The sequence below is a fragment of the Leopardus geoffroyi genome, chromosome C2 (assembly GCF_018350155.1).
Source record: "Leopardus geoffroyi isolate Oge1 chromosome C2, O.geoffroyi_Oge1_pat1.0, whole genome shotgun sequence".
Classification (NCBI taxonomy): Eukaryota; Metazoa; Chordata; class Mammalia; order Carnivora; family Felidae; genus Leopardus; species Leopardus geoffroyi.
Genome location: NC_059333.1, coordinates 105,147,334 through 105,170,493, shown reverse-complemented (window position 1 = coordinate 105,170,493; position 23,160 = coordinate 105,147,334). Strand labels below are relative to the sequence as shown.

Sequence of the window (23,160 nt, the reverse complement as noted above, 5' to 3'; positions counted from 1 at the left end):
CTAACAGACAGAAATCTGTATTTTGGAAAGACATGAATATATGACCCACACGCAGCACTCATTCTGTTACCATTAGCAGTTACCAAATTCCTTTGTCTACACATAACCCAGTGGATACAAAAGAAAGTAGGTGAAAATTGATTCAAATGTTGTTCAGATGATAAAGAGATTTACAGAATTCTTAACAGATCCTCATTGTTATTACATTTGTACAACAAAATTAAAATTGTGGAGAATGAAATTAATAGGAGAGTGGGTTAAAATCCAGCTAGTGGCACTTACCAACTTGTGCTGCTTTTTTGAAATGACACTGTATTACATATACCAGGACAGAATTAAGGTATCATAATCCAAAATGCAAATGATGCAAAAATAATTTCTACTACAAACACATGGCGGTGGCAGGAGGGACCTCAGTGCCATTTGCAGATGAGGATACAACAGCCACAAGGGGGTTGGGAGACTTGCCCACACTCCCACGTACAGCTGGTCAATTCTAGGGCTGGAACTAGAACCCCTAGGACCTCACTCCCAACCCACTGTTTTGCCTCCCTTCTGGGTCCAAAATGTGCTCACTATACACATTTCTGCTGTTTTAATAACTCCCTTCAATAGAATTGGAGTTAAAGCTCAGACCTGCCTGAGGAGGAGGCCAGAGGCAGATCTGGGGTATCCCCCGGAGTCTCCCCTCTCCCAGAGGTGGTCCACATCAGCAGCAGTCCTCTTCAACTCCTCCCAGAGCAGGAGAGCATGTTGAAAAGGTGGTTGTCAGAGGACTTCCCGGCACCAAAATATCAGAAGAGGGAAATGCATTCCCACAGCACAGCTGTGATCACACCCAGCAGGAGCCGCCAGCTCGTGAGGCAAACGAGACAGGCGGTCGGACAAAATATCGATGTACCTCCAGGTCACGAGAGAGACTTTGTCAGGGTACCCCTAATTCACATTAAAATATCTGAGACCCATGGGGCGCCGGGGGGCTCAGTCGGTTAAGCATCTGACTTCAGCTCAGGTCATGATCCTGTGGTTCATGAGTTTGAGCCCCGCTTCGGACTCCATGCTGACAGTTCAGAGCCTGGGGCCCGCTTCAGATTCTGTGTCTCCCTCACTCTCTGCCCCTCCCCACCTCTTTCTCTCTCTCTCTCAAAAAAAAAAAAAAAAAAAAAAAAAAAAAAAATCTCTCTCTCTCTCTCTGAGACCCAAACCTCAGAATGGTAAGGGGGAAAAAAAACAACACTCTATTGGCTATGCCCACCCACTGCCTGAAGTTTCCACATACTCACTGAACTATACCCACTGACCGAGGGGTCTGGACATTGGTGCCTGAGAATCAGAGCCTAGCTGGGGTTTTTGTGTCTCTTAATCACATTTTTAAATGTTATGGTAATGAAACAGACAATTACTCTATTTGTCTTCCCACCCCAACCAACCCACAAACCAGAGTTTTCATTCAAGACACAAAAACACTTACATTCTCTCAGCTTTGCTTTCCATACAATTTCCTCAGAATCCATTTCAACCAAAAGTAATTTAAACTCCACTGGTTGCTCCAAATACACTTCAATGTAACTTTTCAATTTTAAAAGTGAACCGTCAACAAATTCGATTTCCTTGAAAAAAAGGGGGGGGGGGATTTTTAAAAATAAAAGTTGCATTAGTTGACAATAACAAATGTCAAATAAGGAATACTAGAAGGGTTAGTGCTGACCTGAATGCTTACTGAAACTCTGGTGCTCGAAATGCCACTCCTTAATCACAGACCCTCTTATTCTCTTGCTTCTAGACCCTCATTACTCCAACCTGCTTTTCTATTTCATTGAGGCTTCCAGTATGTTGGCCCTATTTTTCTTAAGATGTAACTTTTCAGCCTTTTCTTGGTTTCAGTGTTTCACGTTCCCAAACTAATCACCCTTTTGTAGGTGCTTTTAAAGTTCCTCACCATCTTTTGCTTCGATCATTCCACAGCCTGGAATTGATTTAAAACATTGACAGAACTACACTGAGTGTTTTAGCCACACTCTGTCACTGAATACCACCTTTCCCCCAACAAACCCTTTCTTTGCTATTTTATGGATAAAGAATCTCAGAGAAGCTAATAAACTTGCCTAAATCCACATCTAGGAAATGGTAGAACTGAATTTGAATCCACACCTTCTGACTCCTCTTTTTTTTTTTAAGTTTATTTATTTATTTTGAGAGAGAGAGAGAGAGAGCGAGCACGAGTGGGGGAGGGGCAGAGAAGGAGAGAGAAAATTCCAAGCAGGTTCTGCGCCATCAGCACAGAGCCCAATGAGAGGCTCAAACTCACAAACTATGAGATCGTGACCTGGGCCAAAATCCAAGAGTCAGATGCTTAACCAACTGAGCCACCCAGGTGCCCCACCTTCTGACTCCTCTTAACTACTACAGAGACTGATTCCTGTCCTGGACCTCCTCTGCTCCTCTGCAGACTGACTCACAAGCCTAGAGGGAGAAGTCTACTTAAAAAAAAAAAAAAAAAAAAAATCACTGGAATGTACTAGGCACCACCTTTAAAAACCAGGGATCTTAACCTGCCCTCTCCCTTCCCATTACAAATCACTAGCATTATCCTCACAACCTTTAATAGGTCACCAAGGCCTACAAAGCGAAGATCTCTCTCTCTCTCTCTCTCCTGTGGCCCCACTTTTCCCAAAGCCCTCTGCATTCCCATTTCCTGGAACTATTCTGGTGCCCTGAGCCCAGCTGCACATCCCCATCACCTCACTTAGGCACTTATGGTTTCCTCTTCCGGGAGAGCTGCCTCCCCGGTGAATCTCTCTCCCTTCAAACCCAGAACAAATGTCACCACATGGGAACCCTTCCTGAAATTCACCACACCCATCTCTATGCTAATACCACATGAATATAGTCTGTCTCTTTCTATACTGGCATCTTTTGAAGGAAAAGATCATGACACTCTTAGCTCTTATCCCAGACTGACTTTTAATAGGCAATTTCGATAAATGACAGTTAAACACATCATTAATGGTATAAAATCAGCAAGAATACCTTAGATTTACAGAGTTTCACAACTCTCAGAGAACCCCAAAACCATTACCTTTCTATGATCCTTTGGGCAATACTAGGAGATTATCCCCCATTTTATAGCCCAGAAACTTGGTTGAGAGAGAGCACACAACTGGTGGCAGAATTAGACTATTTAAAGGCCTCCCACCATCATCTTGTGTAAACGAGAGCTCTGGGGACCATCTCAGGCCTTTCCTAGACAGATTTACCCACTGAATGTGTACTATTCCCTCTCCTAGTAGCTCTTAATCCTGGCAGCACATTATAGTCACCCTGGGAGCTTTAACAAGCCCGATGCCGAAGCCACTCCCAAACCAATTATGTCAGTATCTCTGGAGATGGAACCCAGGCCACAGACTTTTTTAAAGCTCCCCTGGGAATTCCATTTTGCAGCAAAGGCCAAGAATCACACTGTTCTAAGCAAGCCCTTCACATTTAATTTCACCTCCCAGGCAAGACTGCAGTTGGCTTCTTGTGATCATCTTGAGGTAGCATCTGCCAGGGCTTGATCAGCTTGCAAGGGCTGAGAACCTCTCAGATCCCAGTGGAAAGACTGTGGAATTAGGACCCAAGGGCAGACGGGTCTCAGGGCCATGGGCCGTGGGACTGGCCGTGGGACTCAGTGGCTCACTGGCCCACCTTGCACATTAGTTTCTTCAGCCATGCTACTGTAAGGCTCAAAACACACCAGGTGGAAAGAGACCCTTTGAAACTGGAAAGGAAGGTCATATTCTCCAGGGCACCAGGCCCCTGATAATACAATAAAATAATGCAACATGGGCCACTGCGATCAGCTCTCTCTTGCTTCATATTTTAATGTAATGGAATCAAAACGTTGTTCTCAACTTTTCATAAACTATAAAACAAACATAAAAAGGTGTACAAAAAGAATTTCCACACAGATGTCTAGTTAGATAAGGTACGGCACACAATCAGAGCACATAATGAAAATAAGTTTTAAAAATAACTTAGTCATTTACAGGAAACCAAAATCAGTTACAAATGTCATGTGTACAGTGAATAGTTGAAACCTAGTGACAATTTGTTCTCATAACTATTTTTCAAATGTCTTCCAGTAAGAAAAGCCAGTATCCTTGTTAGCAACTCTTTTCCATTAACCTTCAGTGCTCTGTGACTTAAAATCAAGCTTAAGGTTTTTATTCCTTTGAAGCTAACATTGAATTTAATTAAAAAAAAAACTCGAGAAAATTTAAAACCTTTTTAAAGGGAAAGAGATTAGATAAGTCGATTTTTCAGATTAATTCTGAAATTCAACAGCATCTCTGGAATAAGCTTCAAGTTTAGCAAAACAATTGCTTTCTTTTAAATAAAAAATGAGAACAAAACACATTATTTTAAAACCATCAGAATACATATCTACAAAATATACACCCTGCTGCTACTCCAAGTGGTTTTCAAAATATATATACCTCTGGGGTAATTTCGGCTTCTGGTTCGCTGATCAGTCTGTATTTCTTCCCATTCTGCAATAACTTCTGGCAAACAGGAGGCTTGTCAATTTTCATGAATTTCTTGGAGGAGTGCTTTACAGACTTGGAAATATCCTGAAGGTAGAAATAGGTTTTGGTTTTGAAATGCATCAGCAACAACTGTAAGGACTCTAAGCATCCGAGCAGTGCATGTGCCACCCTGCATTATCTTCATTTCCCTGTACAAAACGACAGCAAGGGAGAAACTTTCACGATGCTCTGAAAAGAAATGCCATAGAGGCGAATAAGGCACCTTTGATCTGCACTTCAGGCTTCTAGGTCCCCAAACATCTTTCTGCCAAAGCACTACAGCCAAAGCACCCACCCTGCATGGCACCTAAAATTTGCTTCTGAAGGATTTGAGAAAATTAAATTAGGGCTAGTGTTACACATTCGTATTGATTATATGCCGATGATGTGAACAGAGAGCAGCTACTTTATTGTCAACAGTTCTGCTTTACTCGAAGTTTGTTTCTACCCAGCACCTGACATGTTCCCATCCTTATTTTCACATCTCTCCCAGAGGGGTCCCTGATTTTATATGTATAGCTTGAATGCCCCAAAGAGGTTAAAGGAAACTTTGGCCCAGGCTCACTTGTAAAACAGCTGAGTAGCTGAACATGAAATTTAGGTTTCCTGGGGGCAAAGTTCAAGGAGTTCTTCCTATGTAGGGAAAAAAACAACCCAGGAAGGTGTAAAAATCAAACATCAACAGGAAGCACATCCTGCCTTTTAACCATGCTATGCTCCCTATTGTTCTAGTGGTGTCTTCTTCTACATTTGTTGATACAATCAGCCCCTCACCCCAGCTTCCCAGGAAGTACAGATAATACCCTTTTAATTACTTGTATTTACTTTCCTGAAATATGAACTTCATTAAATAGTAGTACTTTATTCCGGGGTGCCTGGGTAGCTCAGTTGGTTAAGAGCTCGACTCTTGGTTTCGGCTCAGGCCATGATCTCATGGTTCATGGGTTCGAGTCCCAAGTCAGTGGGAAGTCTGTTTAGGATTCTCTCCTCCTCTCTCTCTGTCCCCCTCACCCCCTCACCCCCCACCCCCACCGGCTCTCTCTTGTTCTCAAAAAAAAAAAAAAAAATATATATATATATATATATATATATATATATTTATTTATTTATTCCAAATCCATGGTAATTCTACTTTAGATGGGGTTATTTTTATACAATTTTGAAGACTAGCTTCCCAACTGAAAGTATTAACTTTAGTAAGATTAAAGGAAGACTATTTTACCTTAGGAAGAAACTAAAAACCTATTACTTAATAGAATTTTAAAATTTTAATATATATGCCAATTATAATCAATATAACTTACGTTTCTAAAGCTGTGCAAACACTACAACCTAAAAACACTGGAAATAGGTAGTTTCACGTTGTAGGGGGCCAAGGGAAGGCTACCCCAAGATGGACTACTTTGGCATGAAGGCTATTTTGATTTAAAAAGCAATCAAGGGTGGGTAGGTAGGTGAAATAGGTGAAGGGGATTAAAGAGTACACTTATCATGAAGAGCCCTGGGTAATGTACAAAATTGTTGAATCGTATTGTACACCTGAAACTAATATAATACCGTATATTAATTATACTTGAATTTTTAAAAAAATTAATTTAAACAAATTTTTTGAAAAAGCAATCAAAACCCAGCAGATTCAGGAAACACTCTTTACCTCCCCTACAATTGCCTAGAAGAAGTTGGGTAGAGGACCTCCTCCAGGAAGAGAACTATCACCAGAGAAAACTACATTACATGACATGAACCAGGTATGGTGACAGAGAGGAACCCTGCAAGGCCTGTTTCATCAAAGTCCTCTATGTTCCATTGCTTCTGAGTGGCCCAGCAAGCACTTGTTTACTAAGCATTTACTCTTTTTCATTTTCTTCCAAAGTGTATTCCTTCCCTTTGAAGTCCCAGAATGCTGCCCCCTTCTCCTTAGTTCACAATGACATATATACCTCATTTTGCCAGAGTGTCTTTGGAATTTCCACATCTGTGTGGATTCCCCATACATACAAAATTAAATTAGATTTTCTCCTGTTAATCTGTCTCATGTCAACCTGACTCTTGAAGGGCAGCCAGAAGGATCTTATAGGGCAGAGGAAATTCTTCTTCCTTGTCAATGTAAATTCTGTAACTCAAACTACAACTCATCATTTTGTACACTTTATCACAGATCTTATGTTTATTTTCTTAACTTCTGTCAAACTCTCATTTCAAATCTGAAAGGACAATTTTGAGTCATGGTTTTTTCTGTCTACTTTATTTATTTCAGTTCTCCATCCACCTCTAAACCATTACGATTTGTACAGAAAATGGCTAAAGGTATAACAGGAGATCTAACTGCCATAGCTCTAACTATGTAAGCATTCAGAAAGCGGGATAATCATCACATCCTGATTCTGGAAAACTGGTTCCATTATGAACACCCAAACCCCCTCCCCTCAGGCCTCGCTGCCTTAAACACAGTTAAGTGGTTCATGAATATCTGCTCTACAAAACTCAGAATGTGAACCACAGGCCAATTTTTATCCAAAAATTTCCTCTGCAATGAGTTAACCTGGGAGGTGGATCTTATGTGAGGAACTTTAGGCAAAGAGAAACCTCAAGTCATCCTACATTTGACCCAAAGGCCTCAGATGGCTCCCCCGTGTGTTCCAGAACAGGTGCTCCTCAAACTCTTAATGTGCACAAAAATCACCTGGGAATCCTGCCCAGTTCAGGCTCTGATTCTAGAGGTTTGGAGTGGGCTAGAGCTTTTGCATTTTACCAAGCTCCCTGCTGATGTCAACACTCCTGGCCCCCTAGGTCCCAGATCACATTTTGAGTAGCATGGCTATAGAAAATAAATGGCCTAGACTGTACATCAGCCAACCCTCTCCAAAGCCAGGCCTACTTGTCTGGGCCATCCTCATCTATGGAGAGCTACTTCCCCATCTGTCATCTTCTTGACACTATTTACACGTACAGACAACCATACCCCATAAACCTGAGGACTTGGCACACACCGAGGCACTGACCTTAGAACCTTATGCCAAATTAGACCCACAGTAGGGGGACATTTAAATGAACAGGGACAGGACCCACATAAACATGGCATAGAGTTTGAACACAGAGTATTCAACATTTATTTTTCATTTTCATTAACTTTACCTTGATGAAGGACTCATTATTGGTTGCTATGTACACTCGAAAAGACAAGGATGGATTATGGTCAATGGCTTTGTAGAGAATCACGGCCCCATGGTGGTATACTGTTTCTTCACTTTGAATAACAGGTCCCACCGGAGAAAGAGAGCTCACATGCCACTTGACATGGGTTGCAGAATGATCCACAGTGGATTCTAACGAGGCCCCAGAACTTTTAACATGTAAGACTTTGAACGTCATATTGGCATCATGGTCTGTTAAAGCATGAAGGTAAATTAGTGTTCCAGGCAGTATACGGATGGCACACATACTCTTATATACGCACATGCACACACTAATGAGACTTTTAGAAAACGAGTACTTACGACCCAAGCAGAGGGAATGTGGAAACTGAATGGAAGTAAGACAGTTTGGGTCACATTTAACATCAAACAAGGGTCCACCAACAATCCAGGGCTTAACAACCAGGTCTGCGTATTTGCTCCAGGACAAAACGCAATACTTGATGTCAACTTTTCTGTTAACCTCAAATATCAGGCCAGTTTCTGTGCACTGGTAAGTTCCCTCCGCGTCCAACTTTAGCCTGCATTGGACAGATAAGAACGCCTGTTTAGGCCTAACATTTGGTCAGCAAAGGACTTTTTAAAATTATTTAGGTTTTTAATTTCATTCAAAAGCACTAATGAAATTCTACCACATTTTGAAGAAGCATCACTATCAAAGAAAACAATCCAAGTAGTTACATAAAATGTGTGAAATTGGTGATATTGCTTCGTGTTTCCCCTATTTGGGGTCATTTTTATGTACAAAGTTAAATTACTAACGATATTAAGTCTTCTGTATTCACAACTACTTACAAAAACTGTTCCCGGGAAAGGAGCCTGGGGGTCACTTGCTCATTCTGTTTCTGAAGAAAAAGTATACACACATATGCACATAAGCGAGTAATATATAAGTAAATGTTGTTTTCTTAAAGCAAACTAGGAAATCATATTTTATAATTAAAAGATGCTTACATTTTCAGCATTACAGTGTTCACAGGAAGGTTGGATTTTATTAAGTTCTAAATAATAGAAAAAAGGTTTTACTTATATGAATGTGATTGGCATTTTCAAATAAAATTTTATTTAATTTTTTTGTTATTTTAGAGAGAGCAGGGGTGAGGGGCAGAGGGAGAATCTTAAGCAGGCTCCATGCTCAGTTCAGAGCCCAACGCAGGGCTCAATCCCACAACCCTGAGATCATGACCTGAGCTGAAGTCAAGAGTTGGATGCTCAACTAACTGAACCACCCAGGTGCCCCTCAAAGATAAATTTTTTAATAAATATATGTGATATGACCAGATCACAAAATTCAAAAGTACATGCCCCTCAGCGATAACAAGATCTAAAAGAATATTTTGGAAGATGTAAGTTTATACCTGAATGTAAATGATCCTTGGGCAAGTCTTTATCCTCCCACTCTTGCACTGTGAAAGAGATCATCACACGTGTATTGGCACAAGTCATCCACAGGGTAAGTCATGTACTACTTAAGTACCCACCTTCAGCTTCCCAACTGACAGGAGTTTAAACATGTATTTAAACACTTGCAGGAGTTAATCCAATGACACATGACACATCATGTTTGTCAATCCCACTGCAGGTCTAAGGTGTGAAAATTAGCTTGAATGTGACTTCAGTGCACCCCATCTTGGCACATAAATCTTTATGTGATCTTTTTATGCAGCAGTGAAGGCTCTGTCCCCATCCTGCAAACCTGACCCACATGTCATGGGAGAGAAACAGAGGAAACTGGCAGGGTAAGCATATTGCCTGGTTCTTACCCTGAGCAGAAGCTTCCTCAGTGGAAGACTCTCCTGGCTCCCCATCTGTGGAGACAAGAGGGGCATGAGCAATCTCTTCATTAGTTACTCCTCACCTAGGCCGGTGTCTCTCCTGGAGGGCTGCAGCCCCACTGAAGACTCCTTCGTGGCCCATGATAAATGCTTGGCTGGCGTCAGCCCTCAAGCTGTTAGAGTTAGAGATTAGCTTGGGAGAAAGGAATCAACATCCTATTTTAAGCATATTTAAACTGGAACTATTGTAAGACTCTCTGATATAGCATGCAGACTCCTTCCATACGGCTCAAGGCCCTATATGATCTGGCTCCCCATTACCTCACTTCCTGCCTGCCTCCCCACACCTACTGCCCTCCCGTCACTGCTTGCCATTTCTCCATCCCCAAAGCACACTCCTAACTCAGGGCCTTTGCCCATATGTCTCCTCTTACAAAGGTTCATGCTACTCCTCCCCTCACTTCCTTGTGATCTCTGCTCAAACATCCTTGTATCTGAAAGGCTTTCCTGACAAACACATAAACACACACACACACACACACACACACACACACACACACACACTCCCCTGCAAGAGGGCCTGCCTGACATACTCACTCTTCGCCCTTTGTTTTCCTTGAGGGCATCTCCCCAACCAGGTACACTGTACAGTTTAGTGTTTCCTGCTTCCTGTCTCTCTCCCTGCTGGAATGTGAGCTTCATGAGGACTGTATCTCTAGGGCCTGGTAAGTGCTCAGTGACTTTTTTCTGAATGATTAGAATTCCATAATACAAAAATAATATTAAGAAAGGGAACAGAGAAAGAAAAGAGAGAGAGAGAGAAAGAAGGAGAGAAAGAAAGAAAGAAAGAAAGAGCAATAAGTTCTTCTATTATTTACACTGGCCACTAGTTGCATGAGCTTGGACTCTGTGGTTATATTACTAAGTCTCCCCATGCTTTGCCTTCCACATCTGTCAAATGGGGATTAGAATAATATCACCCCCCAAAACTTAGGAACACAAATTACCATTCCCTAAGTGCTCCGTAAGTGTTAGATAACTATTATCAACTATTATTTTGCTCTGGTGATAAGCGGGACTCATTAAAAAATTCAAGAATTCTAGACAACAACATTGTCACATATTTTAAAGGTCTGAACAACCTTTGGGAGGGTCACCCCATGGGTAAGGTGATCCTCAACACATATGCAAGGTCCTATGCCATCACCAATGCCCAGAAGGTACAGACACTCCCCAGAAGAGCACTCCAGCCCAAGACACACAAGTTGCCTGATTCCTGGCCTACTGGGGCAGTATCCAGGGACCAGGGTTTATAAGACAGAAGCAGCTTTAAAAGAAAGCATTAAGGGGCCCCTGGGTAGCTCAGTCAGCTGAGTGTCTGACTTTAGCTCAGGTCATGATCTCACAGTTTGTGAGTTCAAGCCCCACATTAGGCTTTGTGCTGACAGTGCAGAGCCTGCTTGAGATTCTCTCTCTCCCTCTCTCTCTCTGCCCTTACCCGTTTGCGCTCTCTCTCTCTCGAAAATAAATAAAAACACAAAAAAAAATTAAAAAAAAAAAACAGCATTAAGACAAAGTGGCAAACAGAGACTATAAGTATTCAGAGTCCTGGACTCAGAATACTACAGATATGAAATACCCAAACCCTACACCACACAATCCTCCAATCATATTTCCTCAGCTACTATCTTATGAAGGATCATAAAATTATAAATTATTTATGGGCTGTATATCTACATTGTATCTCATCCACACCCCATGTTTTTCTGCCTTGGGAGCAGAGAAAGGGAAAGAGATTCGAGAATCCTAACCAGCCCGCAAATACAGAGTCTCTGACCAGGTCTTCCCAGCCAAAGCAGAGAAAAGTGATGTAATTCTCCCCAACTTGTAAATCGCAGCTTCCCTTCAATCCATATGACGAGGGTGGCCCCAGAGTTCATGCCCATGAGTAGAAAGCATATCCACTCATGAGGAGGGTGAGTGGGCCTGCGCTGCCTGCTAGCCCACAGAGGAGCAAATACTCCAAGGTGGCCTACCTAGTCTTTCCACCTGACCTGAGAATGGAGGTGAATGGGTGGGTACCTCTCTGATCTCTCCTCTAACGGGAAGGATAAAAACTCTCTTTTAACAAAGAGAATACTTTTGCGGGGAGGCAGGACCCCTCACATGACCTGGGGCTCACTCCTAGGACAAGCATCCTCAGCCAGCCCACAGAAGATGCGAGGCCACTTTCACTGCCAAAGAATAGCAAGAAGTCTAATCCAGCCAAGGGCCAGGGCTTGTGTCTTGCTCCACACACACCCTGCTGAGAACGACCGCACCCTCCCACCCAATTTTGAGCCCATCTTGAGCCTCACCGACTCTAAATGCCTTCCTCCTAGGTTGCCTGCCCTGGTGAGGCCCTGGGCCAGGCCTAGCTTCTGCAGCCTGAGCGTCCTGCCTCCAGACTCCGTATCCCTATGGCCCTTTACCCAGTTATTACCAGGGATAACATCAGAGACCTGATCCCAATGCACAGCTCTCTAATTTCATTTCTATCTTAAACCATTCTATAGAGGCTAGACTTTTGACTGCCATTTTTAAAGGATGAAAATCATCCATAATGTATAGAGACCTGAGGCACACATTTTTTCTTTATAGGTATCAGCATATGACGTCTCTGCAAGGGTGATACACAGATTATTACAGGTTCTTATCAATGCATAACACGATTGCAAGAAACTTACAGTTACTATCACAGGTTCCCCACTGGGAAGCTGCAGAGAGAATCAGGTTCTACACAGGACTTCCGAGTGAAGTGATTTCATTTATTTAATAGTATTACAAAGGAGCCCTCTGACTGCCTTGCTACAGTGTTCATGGGCAGATCCCAGTCTAAGAACTGGGAAAAAAATCCTACAGTAAAATAAAATCACTTAAAATAAAAGCTTAGTCACTTACAAAACTTTTGACCAAAACCGTATTTTATATTTAGAATCCATGCCCCTAAAGTGGTTTCATACTCAAGTTGCTCACAAATAACTAGAATGGCATGCCAGGAGACTCTAAACCACAAATGGTACATTTGCAGCAGCAAAGAGTTCACTCTGCTGTAATCTGTGAGCAGCGACCACCACAGAAGGAAGCCAGGCCCGCTTGTGGCAGCACTGTAGATTGCGGTCAACGCAGATCAAGAACATATGCCACATACTGTTAGTGCAGGGAGCTCAAATTTGCAAAACGCTTACAGAAATTTCCCAATGTTTAACTTAATTTTGCATATTAAAAGATAAAGAACAAGCAGTTGGTAACAAAGGCGATCCTTCCTTTTCTTCCTTTCAACAACAAAAAATAAAAGTCAGAGGAAGGATATACTTACTTGTTTTTTCTGGTTCTGGTTCATTATCTACAAAAAAAAAAAAAAAAAAGTCTAAATCAAATTCTCTTGACAACCAAGAGGAAACCCGGGCTAATGGGAGAATAGGTAAAATGTTTGCCTTTCGCCAATAGCAACCACTTCCTGTCTTTTTCTTCAGCTCATCCTGTTCGGCCGCTTTGCTTGCCAGCTAGAAAGTATTTACCATGTAAGTATTTTTTTTCAGGACTTCACAAAACCACACTAGTAATGTGTCCTCACACCATATAAGGGATGTATGCATTAGTTTAAAATACAAATAAAGGTTCATATGTTTAACTAGAATTCTAGAACTTAAAAAAGACATATGTGACTCACCAGATTCACTTTCAGAGCTGTCCTCAGAACTGCTGTCCTCAGAACTGCTGTCCTCTCCTGAATAGAGGCATATGCCGGGGGAAGTACACAGTGAACAAAAAATAGGAACTATTTTTTTAAAGTCTGGTTCTGTAAAATAATTTCTACATATTGTTTTTTTTAATTTGAGAGAGAGAGAGAGAAAAAGAGAGAGAGAGAGAACCTCAAGCAGGCTCCATGCTCAGCATGGAGCCCGACAAGGGGCTTGATCCCACGACCCAGGGATCATGACCAGAGCTGAAATCAAGAGTTGTACACTCAACTGACTGAGCCACCCTGGTGCCCCGTAATTATATATATTATAAAACAGATTCGAACTCAACTAATTTCTTCTTAATTTAATAAATTCTTACTGAGTCCAAAACTACAGTTCATATAAAAGGGGGCTGATTTTCCTTTGGAAATGGATAAAATATACTTTGATTGTTTAAGTGGGAGCTCAAATCACACTTTGCCTGCAGTAATCATTTTATTTGGTTGTCACTCAAGTCCTACCCAGCCTTGACTTGCCCTTACTGCTCCTGTCTTCCTCCTGTACTTGCACCTCTGGACAGCTCACATGCACAAGTTCAATGACACAACAGTGCAGAATTCTGGAGAGTAAATGCCACTGACTGAAGCACAGTACAAACTCAGTCCACACTATGCAACTACTTCTGGAAAGAGTGGTCCCCAAGAATGGGGACCTTGTGTCCTTGGTCTCCTTCCACTTCCTCACCCCCAACTCAGTGTCTCAGCCCATTGCAATCAGGCTTCTGTTCCCACCACTAGTTAGGAATCCTCTCCATGATGTCCCTAAAGGACCATGAACCCCCAGAAAATGACTCCCACAGGTAGACACCTACCACCCCCTCTCGCATGGCGCTCCCGTGAGGTTGGTCCTGGCTCTCCTACCTCTCTGCGTGCCCTCCGCCCACCCTGCAGCTCCTCTCTGCCACACACCCCCAATTACTAACGCCCCAGCCTCCACTCCCCATTCCCAGCCTCCTTTCCACCTTAAGAGGCCTCAGAGGGCACTGCACCTGCTTCCCAACTGGATTCCAACCTCCACCTCCAGGGGCACCCTGACTCTCCCAGCAGACCCCAGAAGTGCCCGAGGCCTAATCTGTTGGCCAGATTCAGCCCCCACTACCAATCCGCATTCTCTCCTCCTCCCAGTTTGCAGACACTGCCCCAGCCCCCATGCAGGATCAGGATTCAGAAAGCACATACACAGAAAGTTATTAGCATCACTCTCAAATCCTCCCTCCCTCCATCCAGAACAAAGGATTGGCAGTAGTTACATGGAGGAAAGAAAAGATTTGAGAATAATGATGAGAACAATAATGATAGTAGCTAAGAGCGGCTTTGAGTGTTCCATGTGCCAGGCACATCAATATATATATTCACGTATTTACATGTATTTACTCATTTTGTGTATATATACTTTACATATACTTACATAAAATGCTTTACGTATATTTACACATTAATGTTCACAACTGTCCAGTGATGTAAGCTGAGGCCAGTTAATTCACTTAAGCAAGACCACCACCTCCATACTATCCTCCCCTTCACCCACCCACCCACCCCCCCCCAACTCCAGGCCAGGAAGTCTGGAGTTAAGATTTCAACTTGGGCAGTCTGGTGGGAACCTGCACTTTCAACCATGTTGTTAGACTTACAAACATGCTCATTATTACTTCAGCAGATCAACCCCCAGGAGCTGGTGACTAACTGGATGTGGGTGTAGAGGGGGAGTAGGAGGCAGGTTCCTGCATGAGAGGATGCCTGAGTGGAGGGTGAGGCACTGACTGTGTAGGAACAGGTGCTAGGAAATCAAGTGATGGGACATGGCCTTGGTCCTCCAGGGCTGGAAGCATAGAACAGTGATTTTCAACCTTGGCTGCACCATGGAATCACCTGGAGAGCGTTCCCAACACATCCAAGCCCAGGACTCAGACACTCCCTAGACCCTCTGATTTAGCTGGTCTGACGTGGGGCCTGAACAGCAGTATTGATCTTTAAAGTCCCCAGACGACTGCAACGTGTAGCCAGGGTTGAGAATCACTGGGCTAGAATCAATCTATTTTAATTACTCCCCTGCTCCCCAAATTTGAATGTTCCCCAAATAGGATGATTGCCACTCCTCCAAGCCTTCACAGATACCTCCCCATTGCATGGAAGTCTCTTTCCCAGGGATCCATTAAGACCTAGCCCCAAGTCACTTCTGCTGAAAGTCTCCCTCACCCTGCCAAGTTAGCCATGCCTCCTCTGTGATCTACCCTATCACATTTATCCGACTGGCAAACCGAGGTCTGGAGGTCCTCCAAGGTCCCTGGAGGACCACGGCTGTGTCTTATCACCTTGATTCACCAGTACCCATCCTGACACAGACGCTCAATGCATGAATGCACATATGCCCAGCTTAAAAGTACCAAGCAGACGGAGACAAGCCTTATAAGTCAGTTCTCTTGCTTATTAAAACTGCCACCTACCAATCTTGAGTGGTTTGGCTCCTTCTTCGGTTTCTTCTTGACCCCCACGGAAGGAGGCTGGCTTGCAGGCCAACAGCCAGTGAACGCCTGAATGGAACAAAGTGGCTGCGGTCAATAAATAATCATTTTCCAAAACTTTAAATGTTTTATACAGTATAGATTAAGTTTTTTAATAACTCAACAATGACTTAGAGTACCATACCTTTTTCTTCTGAAGAGGCATTGTGATGATCATCACTAGGGCAAGAAAAGAAAAAGACTTTTAAAAACAGATACTAGAAGCGCCTGGGTGGCTCAGTTTGTTAAGCACCTGACTCTTGATTTCAGCTCAAGTCATGATCCCATGGTTTGTGAGGTTGAGCCCCACGTCAGGCTCTGTACTGAGCATGCAGCTTGTTTGGGATTCTCTCTCTCCCTCTTTCCTGCCCCTCCCCTGCTCGTGCACTTGAGCCCTCTCTTTCTCAAAATAAATGAATAAACTTAAAAACAGGATACTAATTTTACATAAAATAATTATGAAAATCTTCAAAATGATCATTATACTATGCTTCTCCAGAAATGTTGCAAATTAAAGAACTCTCTCCTTCCCCAATAGATTTCCTGGCCCTCTCACTCTCCACCTATGGCCTGACTCCATGCCAAACACTCAATGGAGCTTATCAGGTATGCACCTGATGGACTTCTTGTCCTGTCACACCCTGGGGAGACATCACAGCACCTTTAAGATTCACAGTATTGCCCATCCACGCCCAGCCATCTGGCCTTCCTCTGTCACCTCTCCAGGAACACAATCCTAACTCCAATCCTGCACTGGCCTCTAGACCCTCCATCCAGTTCGGTGAGTCACCCTCCTTCTCCCAGGTCATCTCGCTCTGCTTCTCTGGACTCCTCCCTCAGATATGGCACTCTGAGTACTGAGGGTGCACAGAGCTCCCCCGTAAGTAGGTCTCTCCTTTGTCCTCACCACTGCTGAACTCTCTGTGCCCTACATGCAGCAGTCTCACAAGAAAACACATGATCTCCACTCTCCTCCCTATTTTCTCCTAGACTCAAAGCCACCTGGCTGCTGCTCTCCCACATTACCAGTGACTCCTGCCCAAAAGACCCAGTGGGCCTCCTCAGTCCTTAGTGACCACTGTCTCATTAGACCAAGGTGACAGGCTTCTCCACAGCTTCCACGTACCTTCTTACCTGGTCTGCCACCACTTCCCACCTCCCCTGTTGCAGTGACCTCTCTTCTCTGTGTGCTTCATCCTCTGGCCCCATCTGCTCCAGCCTCTGGAGCATCGACGTAACCCGGAAGCACATCTGTGCACCCTCCTCTTCCCACTCCTCACACTGCCTCGGGGCTCACCTTCATGCCAACATTTCAGATCCTAATTCTGCACCTCCTTCCCAGGCCTCTCCTTGGAGTTTTAGGTGCCTGGGACCTGGTGGTCACTTCAGCACTTTAAATTAAATACGGTCAGCACTTAACTAATCGTTGCTTTCCCTCTTCATGAAAACCTGCTCCTCCTGATCTGCCTTTGCAGAGAATTCCATCCCTGGATCACCCACCTGGAACCAGCCAGCACCAGCTCCTGCCCCCTTTTCCTCATCGGACAGCTAGTCCTTGTCCTCCTGAGCCTCCCTCTATATATCTCTCCAATCTGCCCCCTCCTCAACACACACTGTCTCTATCTCAGTTCATGTGTACTCACTCACTGGGGCACTCTCTCTCTCTCTCTCTCTCATTGATTCTCACCACCTGGTTAGCTGATTGTAATTTCCTCATAAATATTATATATAACTACAGTCTCACTCTCTTGGCTTACCCATCATGTGACCATCAGTGAGGTCTAATCATGTCCTTGTTTACACCCTTCTGTGCTTCTCACTGCTTTGTGGCTAAAGCCTAAGTTCCTTAGCAGAGCACACAAGGACCTCCACCCTGCTCCCTGGTCTCCCACCCTAAGTGGTCCCCCAGAGTGAAAGATCTTCAGTGTCCCAAGCACACCCTGGCTAACACACACACACATACACACACACACACACACACGCACACACACATCTCACTCTATCATTATCCCCCCACACAGGGTCACTGCCTCTGGCCTTCCAAGTCATGTACCCCAACTCTGGGTGCTCCATGGACATGTGCTATGATGTTAGGTCACCCCCTGGAGTTGTGAGTGCATGTAAATGACACCCTGCTCTCCCCTTGATGTCAAAACTCCTACTCATCCTTTAAGAAGAGCACTTCTCGAAGTATGGTCTGAGGAACATTAGAACTATGGGAGGTGACTTCCAAAAACAGTTTTTCTGGGCCCACTGAATCAGAATCTTTGATGATTCTGAAGAAAACAATGATGCTATTTGCACTTAGAGTGTTTAAAATCTTTATTTTCTCATTTAATCACCCCAATAAGCCTGTGAAGGCCATTTTACAAATGCAGAGAGTGAGGCTCAGACAGGTTACTTAACTCCCTCAGGGCCACAGAGCTAACAGCTAGAAAAGCAGCACTTGACTCTAGGCCATTAGAACTTCTAAGCCCATGTACTTGCCTGCTACCAGGCCTTCCGTCACTGCCCACCACTCCACCCCCAACCCTCAACCCTGGTGGTAAACTGAGGGTGACAACGGCTAAAGCAGTAGCAGACCAACCGCTTTCCCTTCCCTCCTCTTCACCCCCAAGTTATTTGGGATCCCAGACGTTGTAAACCTCCTCGACTCAAGATTTTACACTGGTAAGCTTCCCCAAGTATTTGCTATTTCCCAAATTCCACGACTCTAGGAGATACACACATTCTCATTTTCAGACTTAAATCCTCTCATTTTTTAATCCTCAACTCCTGCTCAAAAGGTCGGGCGGTGGTGGTGATCCTGTAATTGGGAAATGCTTCAAGAAACTAAGAATGGCTAAAATATGGTCTTTAGTGAGACGCATAAAAGAACAAGTCAACAGTTACATCTTTTTTCCTCTAGACTCATGCCTCTTATAATGCAGTCGCTATGCTTTTTAATTTGAAAATAATTATGAGAACATGGATTGAAAGTTAGCCATTCATATTGCACAAAATATGCCTGGTTAAAACCCACTTCTGTGTCCTCAACAAAACCATGCTTTCCTCTTCACTGGCGCTTTCATTTTCCCCTTTCTACAGCTGCTTATCTCTGTTTCCAGACATATATACATCTACTTAGATATTAGAACTTTTGCTAAAACCCAGAAAGCCTCTGTATAAAATCCTTTATTTTCTCCATGAAGTGGATGAGAGTGAGTGGTGTCTGAGATGAGATTAGTGGCCAGACACTCAGGGGGAGCAGCTCAGGGGGAAGGGCTTAGACCCGACGAGGAGGAACCCGCCCACAAGGCAGCGCACCTGCCCAGTCCAGCCACGTGGAGGAGGCAGACCCTAGTGGACCCACAGGGCTCCTTACCACTACATGAATGTTAGGCCCCCACACTCTCTTTTGCCATGTGCATTGCTCTAACGTAAAACCACAGCAACCATCGAGAGATAGCACCCATTCCATATATTCTCAGTATAATTCAGGGACTGAAGATAAGTTGGAAAGGAGCATAGACATTTACTTAGCATTTAAAGCTCCTTAAATTTTGATCTGGACTTAATCATTATTATTAGGTAAAATTTTATTGCAGTTCCAACATCAACATCAAATATAAATGCTGCCTCATACCTATGAGCTTCCCAGGATTAGTACAGCCCCTTTCCCTTACAGGAGGGTGGGAAACAAACAAAAACACCCTGCATCTTGGCACAGTAAAATCCCCGAGCTGCTACAGGACTGAAAGAACAGGCTTGAAACCTCAAAGGGCTGATATTCAATGATATTAGTTGGGAAATGTGGATAATATTAAAATATGTGTGGCCACCCACGTGGCTCAGTCAGTTAAGCGTCCAGCTCCGGCTCAGGTCATGTTTCATGTTTCATGAGTTTAAGTTCGAGCCCCACATTGGGCTTGCTGCTGTTGGCACAGAGCCCGCTTCGCATCTTCTGTCCCCCTCACTCTCTGCCCCTCCCCAGCTCATCCTCTCTCAAAAATAAATAAATCTTTAAAGATAAAATAAAATAGTAAAATATGTGCAAATGGATAAAACCAATTATTGTTGGAATTAAGTCACAGCTGCAACGAAATGAAACCTGAGAGCAACACCAAATTCTCACATGGGTGCAGTTACCTTAAAAGTTCCAAAGCGCTTTCAAACTCATGAGAGCACCAGCTCCTCATACCAGCTCTGCCAGGAAGCAGGAAGCAGGGCCAGTACTGCCATCCCCACCTGCGGATGAGGACACTGCCGCTCGGGAGGTATTGAGTCACTTGGCTGAGCCGGCACCGGCTGGTGAAGGGTGAGATGCAACTAGAATTCAAGAATCCTAACCTCTGAGGAAGGCCGTTCTCCAGCCTCAGCACCCGGCTTGACTCTGTGCCGCCTGGACAGGTTGATATCAGGCATCGGAATGATTTCACCCAAATCTGGCTCAAGAAGTAATAATTCTCCACTTAATTTCTTTTAACAATCCTTAAGGTAAAAATAAAACCTTAATATGACAATGGCCTGTATTTATTAGATGTTTACCGTGTACTGGAAATTCAGCCAAAGACTTGGCATGCGTCGATCAGAGCTTATTTAATCATCACGACAATCTTTCAAGTGCCGGTCACTGGACTAGCATTATCTCCATTTCACAGGTGAGGAAATAACACTCAGAGATCTTGAGTAACTTACCCAAGAATCTGGGTCCATCTGATTGCAGAGCCCAAGCTTTTATCAATACCTTTTTACAACCAAAAGCAAAAAATTCTGCCAAGCAGATGACAGCACCAGTCTCTCTTCCTACTAAGGTTCCTACTGCCTGTGAAGGTAATTTTCAAATATAGGAAAGACTTTTTTGGTATAATTAAATCCATAATAAGCCCCAAATCCTCCTCTAACTAACTTTTCACCAGAATGAAACCAACCAGTATCTTACCCCTTTCAGCCCCTATTAACCTTCTAGAAAACGGACCATAAAAAGCAAAGTAAAACCTATAAGCAAATGGGTTAAGGAAAGTGGAAAAGAGTTTATGTTAGCCACAAACTAGAGTTAATCATGAAATAACTATATTTCCCAGGGAATAACCCCAATGTAATCAATATTCTCTGTAATACAGATCTCTTTTTCATCAACTCAAATTAACAAACATCTAACTATTTACCGTACGACAGGTGCTGTGTTAGGCAGAGGGGATATAAAAGTAACACAAGACACATGAACTTTGTCCCCATGGAGCACCCTAATGGAGAAGAAAGACTAATCAGAAAACAAATACATATGTATATGATGCCAGAAGAGCAAAATAAAAACAAACATAAGCTATAGGTTAGCCCAGAGCAGGCTATGAGAACAGGAAGAACTGAGCTCTGATGCTAAGATCACAAGCATGTGACTAACAAAACAGCCAATTAAACCGTGATGCTAAGGCCATCTTGCATTTTCAAAGAGTGCTGCCTCCCCACAAACAGAATCCTCTAGTTGTTAGGCTCAGAAAAAGCTGCAAATGAAAGGAACCCACAAGACCTTCCAATCCAATGCATCATTTTACAAGAGGAGATGGGAACCTAGGAGAGGGTACGTGGATAAATAACCAAAATCACACAACAAGTTATAAGCAGAGACAATCTCCCAACTTGTCTCAGGTCTTGGTTTTCTCATCAATTCACTCATTCAACTAACACATGTGGAGTATGTGCCAGATACGAGTAAACAAAGCGACAAAACCCATCAGCCTGATGGGGAAGCCTGACTTCCTGTATCTGAGACAAGAAGTGCTTTGAGAGAATGACAAGAGAGCTCCTCTAAGATTGAGGAATTGGGGAGGGCTCCCTGGGGAAGTGACATATAAGCTGGGCCACAAAGGACAAGCAGAAATGGACAAGAGGGAAGAAATGGGAGTAGTGGGGGCAGCTCCTGTCTGAGACAGGAAGGAGTTGATCAAGGTCCAGGAACAGGGGGAGAGCAAGTGTGGTCAGAGGGAGAGAAGCAGGAGATGAGGAAGGTCAGGGAGGTGGACAAATCCTAACTCTATAACCAAACTGATAGCAACTGCCAGGATGCAAAATGGCAATTATTCAGTCTGCTGAGTAGTCTCTGCATTTCCACCCTGGGAAGATTTAAAACTTGAAAGCAGAGGAAGAAGTCAATAGTACAGGTCCCCGAACCCACTGTCCTCAGCATCTCACATGGGGACTTGCCTCAACTTGTCAGAACCGACCCCCTGACAACTTGCAGGTTCACACACTGCTTGTATTGAGCCCAGAAGCCTAAGACTCTCTCTAAAGAAAACCTCAGTCCCCCAGACCACAAGAGCCAGCCAAGCCCAAGGCCTTGTAGTACTAGGTGACAAAAACCTTCCAGGGGGGTTACTTATTCTTAAAGCACACTCCAGGGAAACTGCCTTCATTCAGAACTGTGCTCTAGAAGCCAACAGTCCCCCTCCATACAAGCCAGGACAGAAAGACCTCCTCTGAGGCAAGCCCTCCACGACTAGCCCTGGGGTAAATGAGAGACTCAACAGAGGGAAGGTAGAGAGAGGAGGGCAGGAGAGATGTGGGTACCCTGGGCCACCAGCTGTCCATCCCTTTGGGGTTACTTCCCAAACCAAGCTGGTTTCCCATCATGACCTAGTTTCTTTTCTTCTTTTTTTTCCAAAGATCACCACTTCCAATCAGCTCACTCACGAAAGAAGCCATCCCACGGGTTTTTTTTTCTTCTATGTTTAGGTCACTGAATGAGAACACAGTCTTCAGTCCCTCCAAAGGTACTTAGTGCTAGCAAAGATGAAAAATCCACAGGGCTGGCTCACCCAGCCGGCTCCTTCACCTACCCCTATCCCTTTTTAGGTTACTCCAAAAGGAAAAAATAATGGTGAAACTGGTAGGCCTTTGGGTATCGAAAGGCTGAAGGATTGATTGCACATTTTCTGTAGTAGGCAACAACCGGAAACTACCATGCTCATCAAGAGTAGAATGGATCAAAAAACACGATACAATCGTAAAATGGAATACTGTAAACAATGAAAAGGAAGGAACTACTTACACACAACAATGTGGATCACTCCCACAAATGTAGTGTCACACAAAATAAGCCAGGCATGAAGATTATATGCCGTATGATTCTATGTTTATAAAGTTTACAAACAAGCAAAATTAATCTCTCTTTCCTTTAGGGAGGAGAAATACGACTATGAGAGACTGGAGAGTGAGAGGGGCTTTGGGGTGCCATGTTTTAGTTCTTGACCTGGGTTGTGTTTACATAGACGTGTTCACTTTGTGATATGTCACTTAAGAAGCTTGTGTTTTCTACATGATTGTGTACACGCACCCACCCACCCACGCACCCACACACAC

The 23,160-nt window shown here is 43.7% G+C and overlaps 1 protein-coding gene across 3 annotated transcripts in view; it reads right to left on the bottom strand.

The window, feature by feature from the left end:
• Window positions 1-23,160, bottom strand: part of LOC123611310 — a 44,680-nt gene that overhangs the window by 18,182 nt on the left and 3,338 nt on the right. For 2 of the 3 annotated variants that reach the window (XM_045503107.1, XM_045503108.1), the window contains exons 2-13: window positions 15,968-16,002; window positions 15,766-15,852; window positions 13,250-13,306; window positions 12,896-12,922; window positions 9,526-9,570; window positions 9,121-9,168; window positions 8,717-8,763; window positions 8,558-8,607; window positions 8,066-8,283; window positions 7,704-7,954; window positions 4,479-4,613; window positions 1,472-1,610 (exon numbers count right to left, since the gene is read on the bottom strand). In XM_045503107.1, coding sequence (XP_045359063.1) covers window positions 1,472-1,610; window positions 4,479-4,613; window positions 7,704-7,954; window positions 8,066-8,283; window positions 8,558-8,607; window positions 8,717-8,763; window positions 9,121-9,168; window positions 9,526-9,570; window positions 12,896-12,922; window positions 13,250-13,306; window positions 15,766-15,852; window positions 15,968-16,002 — 1,139 coding nt within the window. Of the gene's footprint in view, window positions 1-1,471; window positions 1,611-4,478; window positions 4,614-7,703; window positions 7,955-8,065; window positions 8,284-8,557; window positions 8,608-8,716; window positions 8,764-9,120; window positions 9,169-9,525; window positions 9,571-12,895; window positions 12,923-13,249; window positions 13,307-15,765; window positions 15,853-15,967; window positions 16,003-17,322; window positions 17,421-23,160 lie in introns of those variants that run through there. The other variant, XM_045503109.1, reaches the window with a different exon arrangement.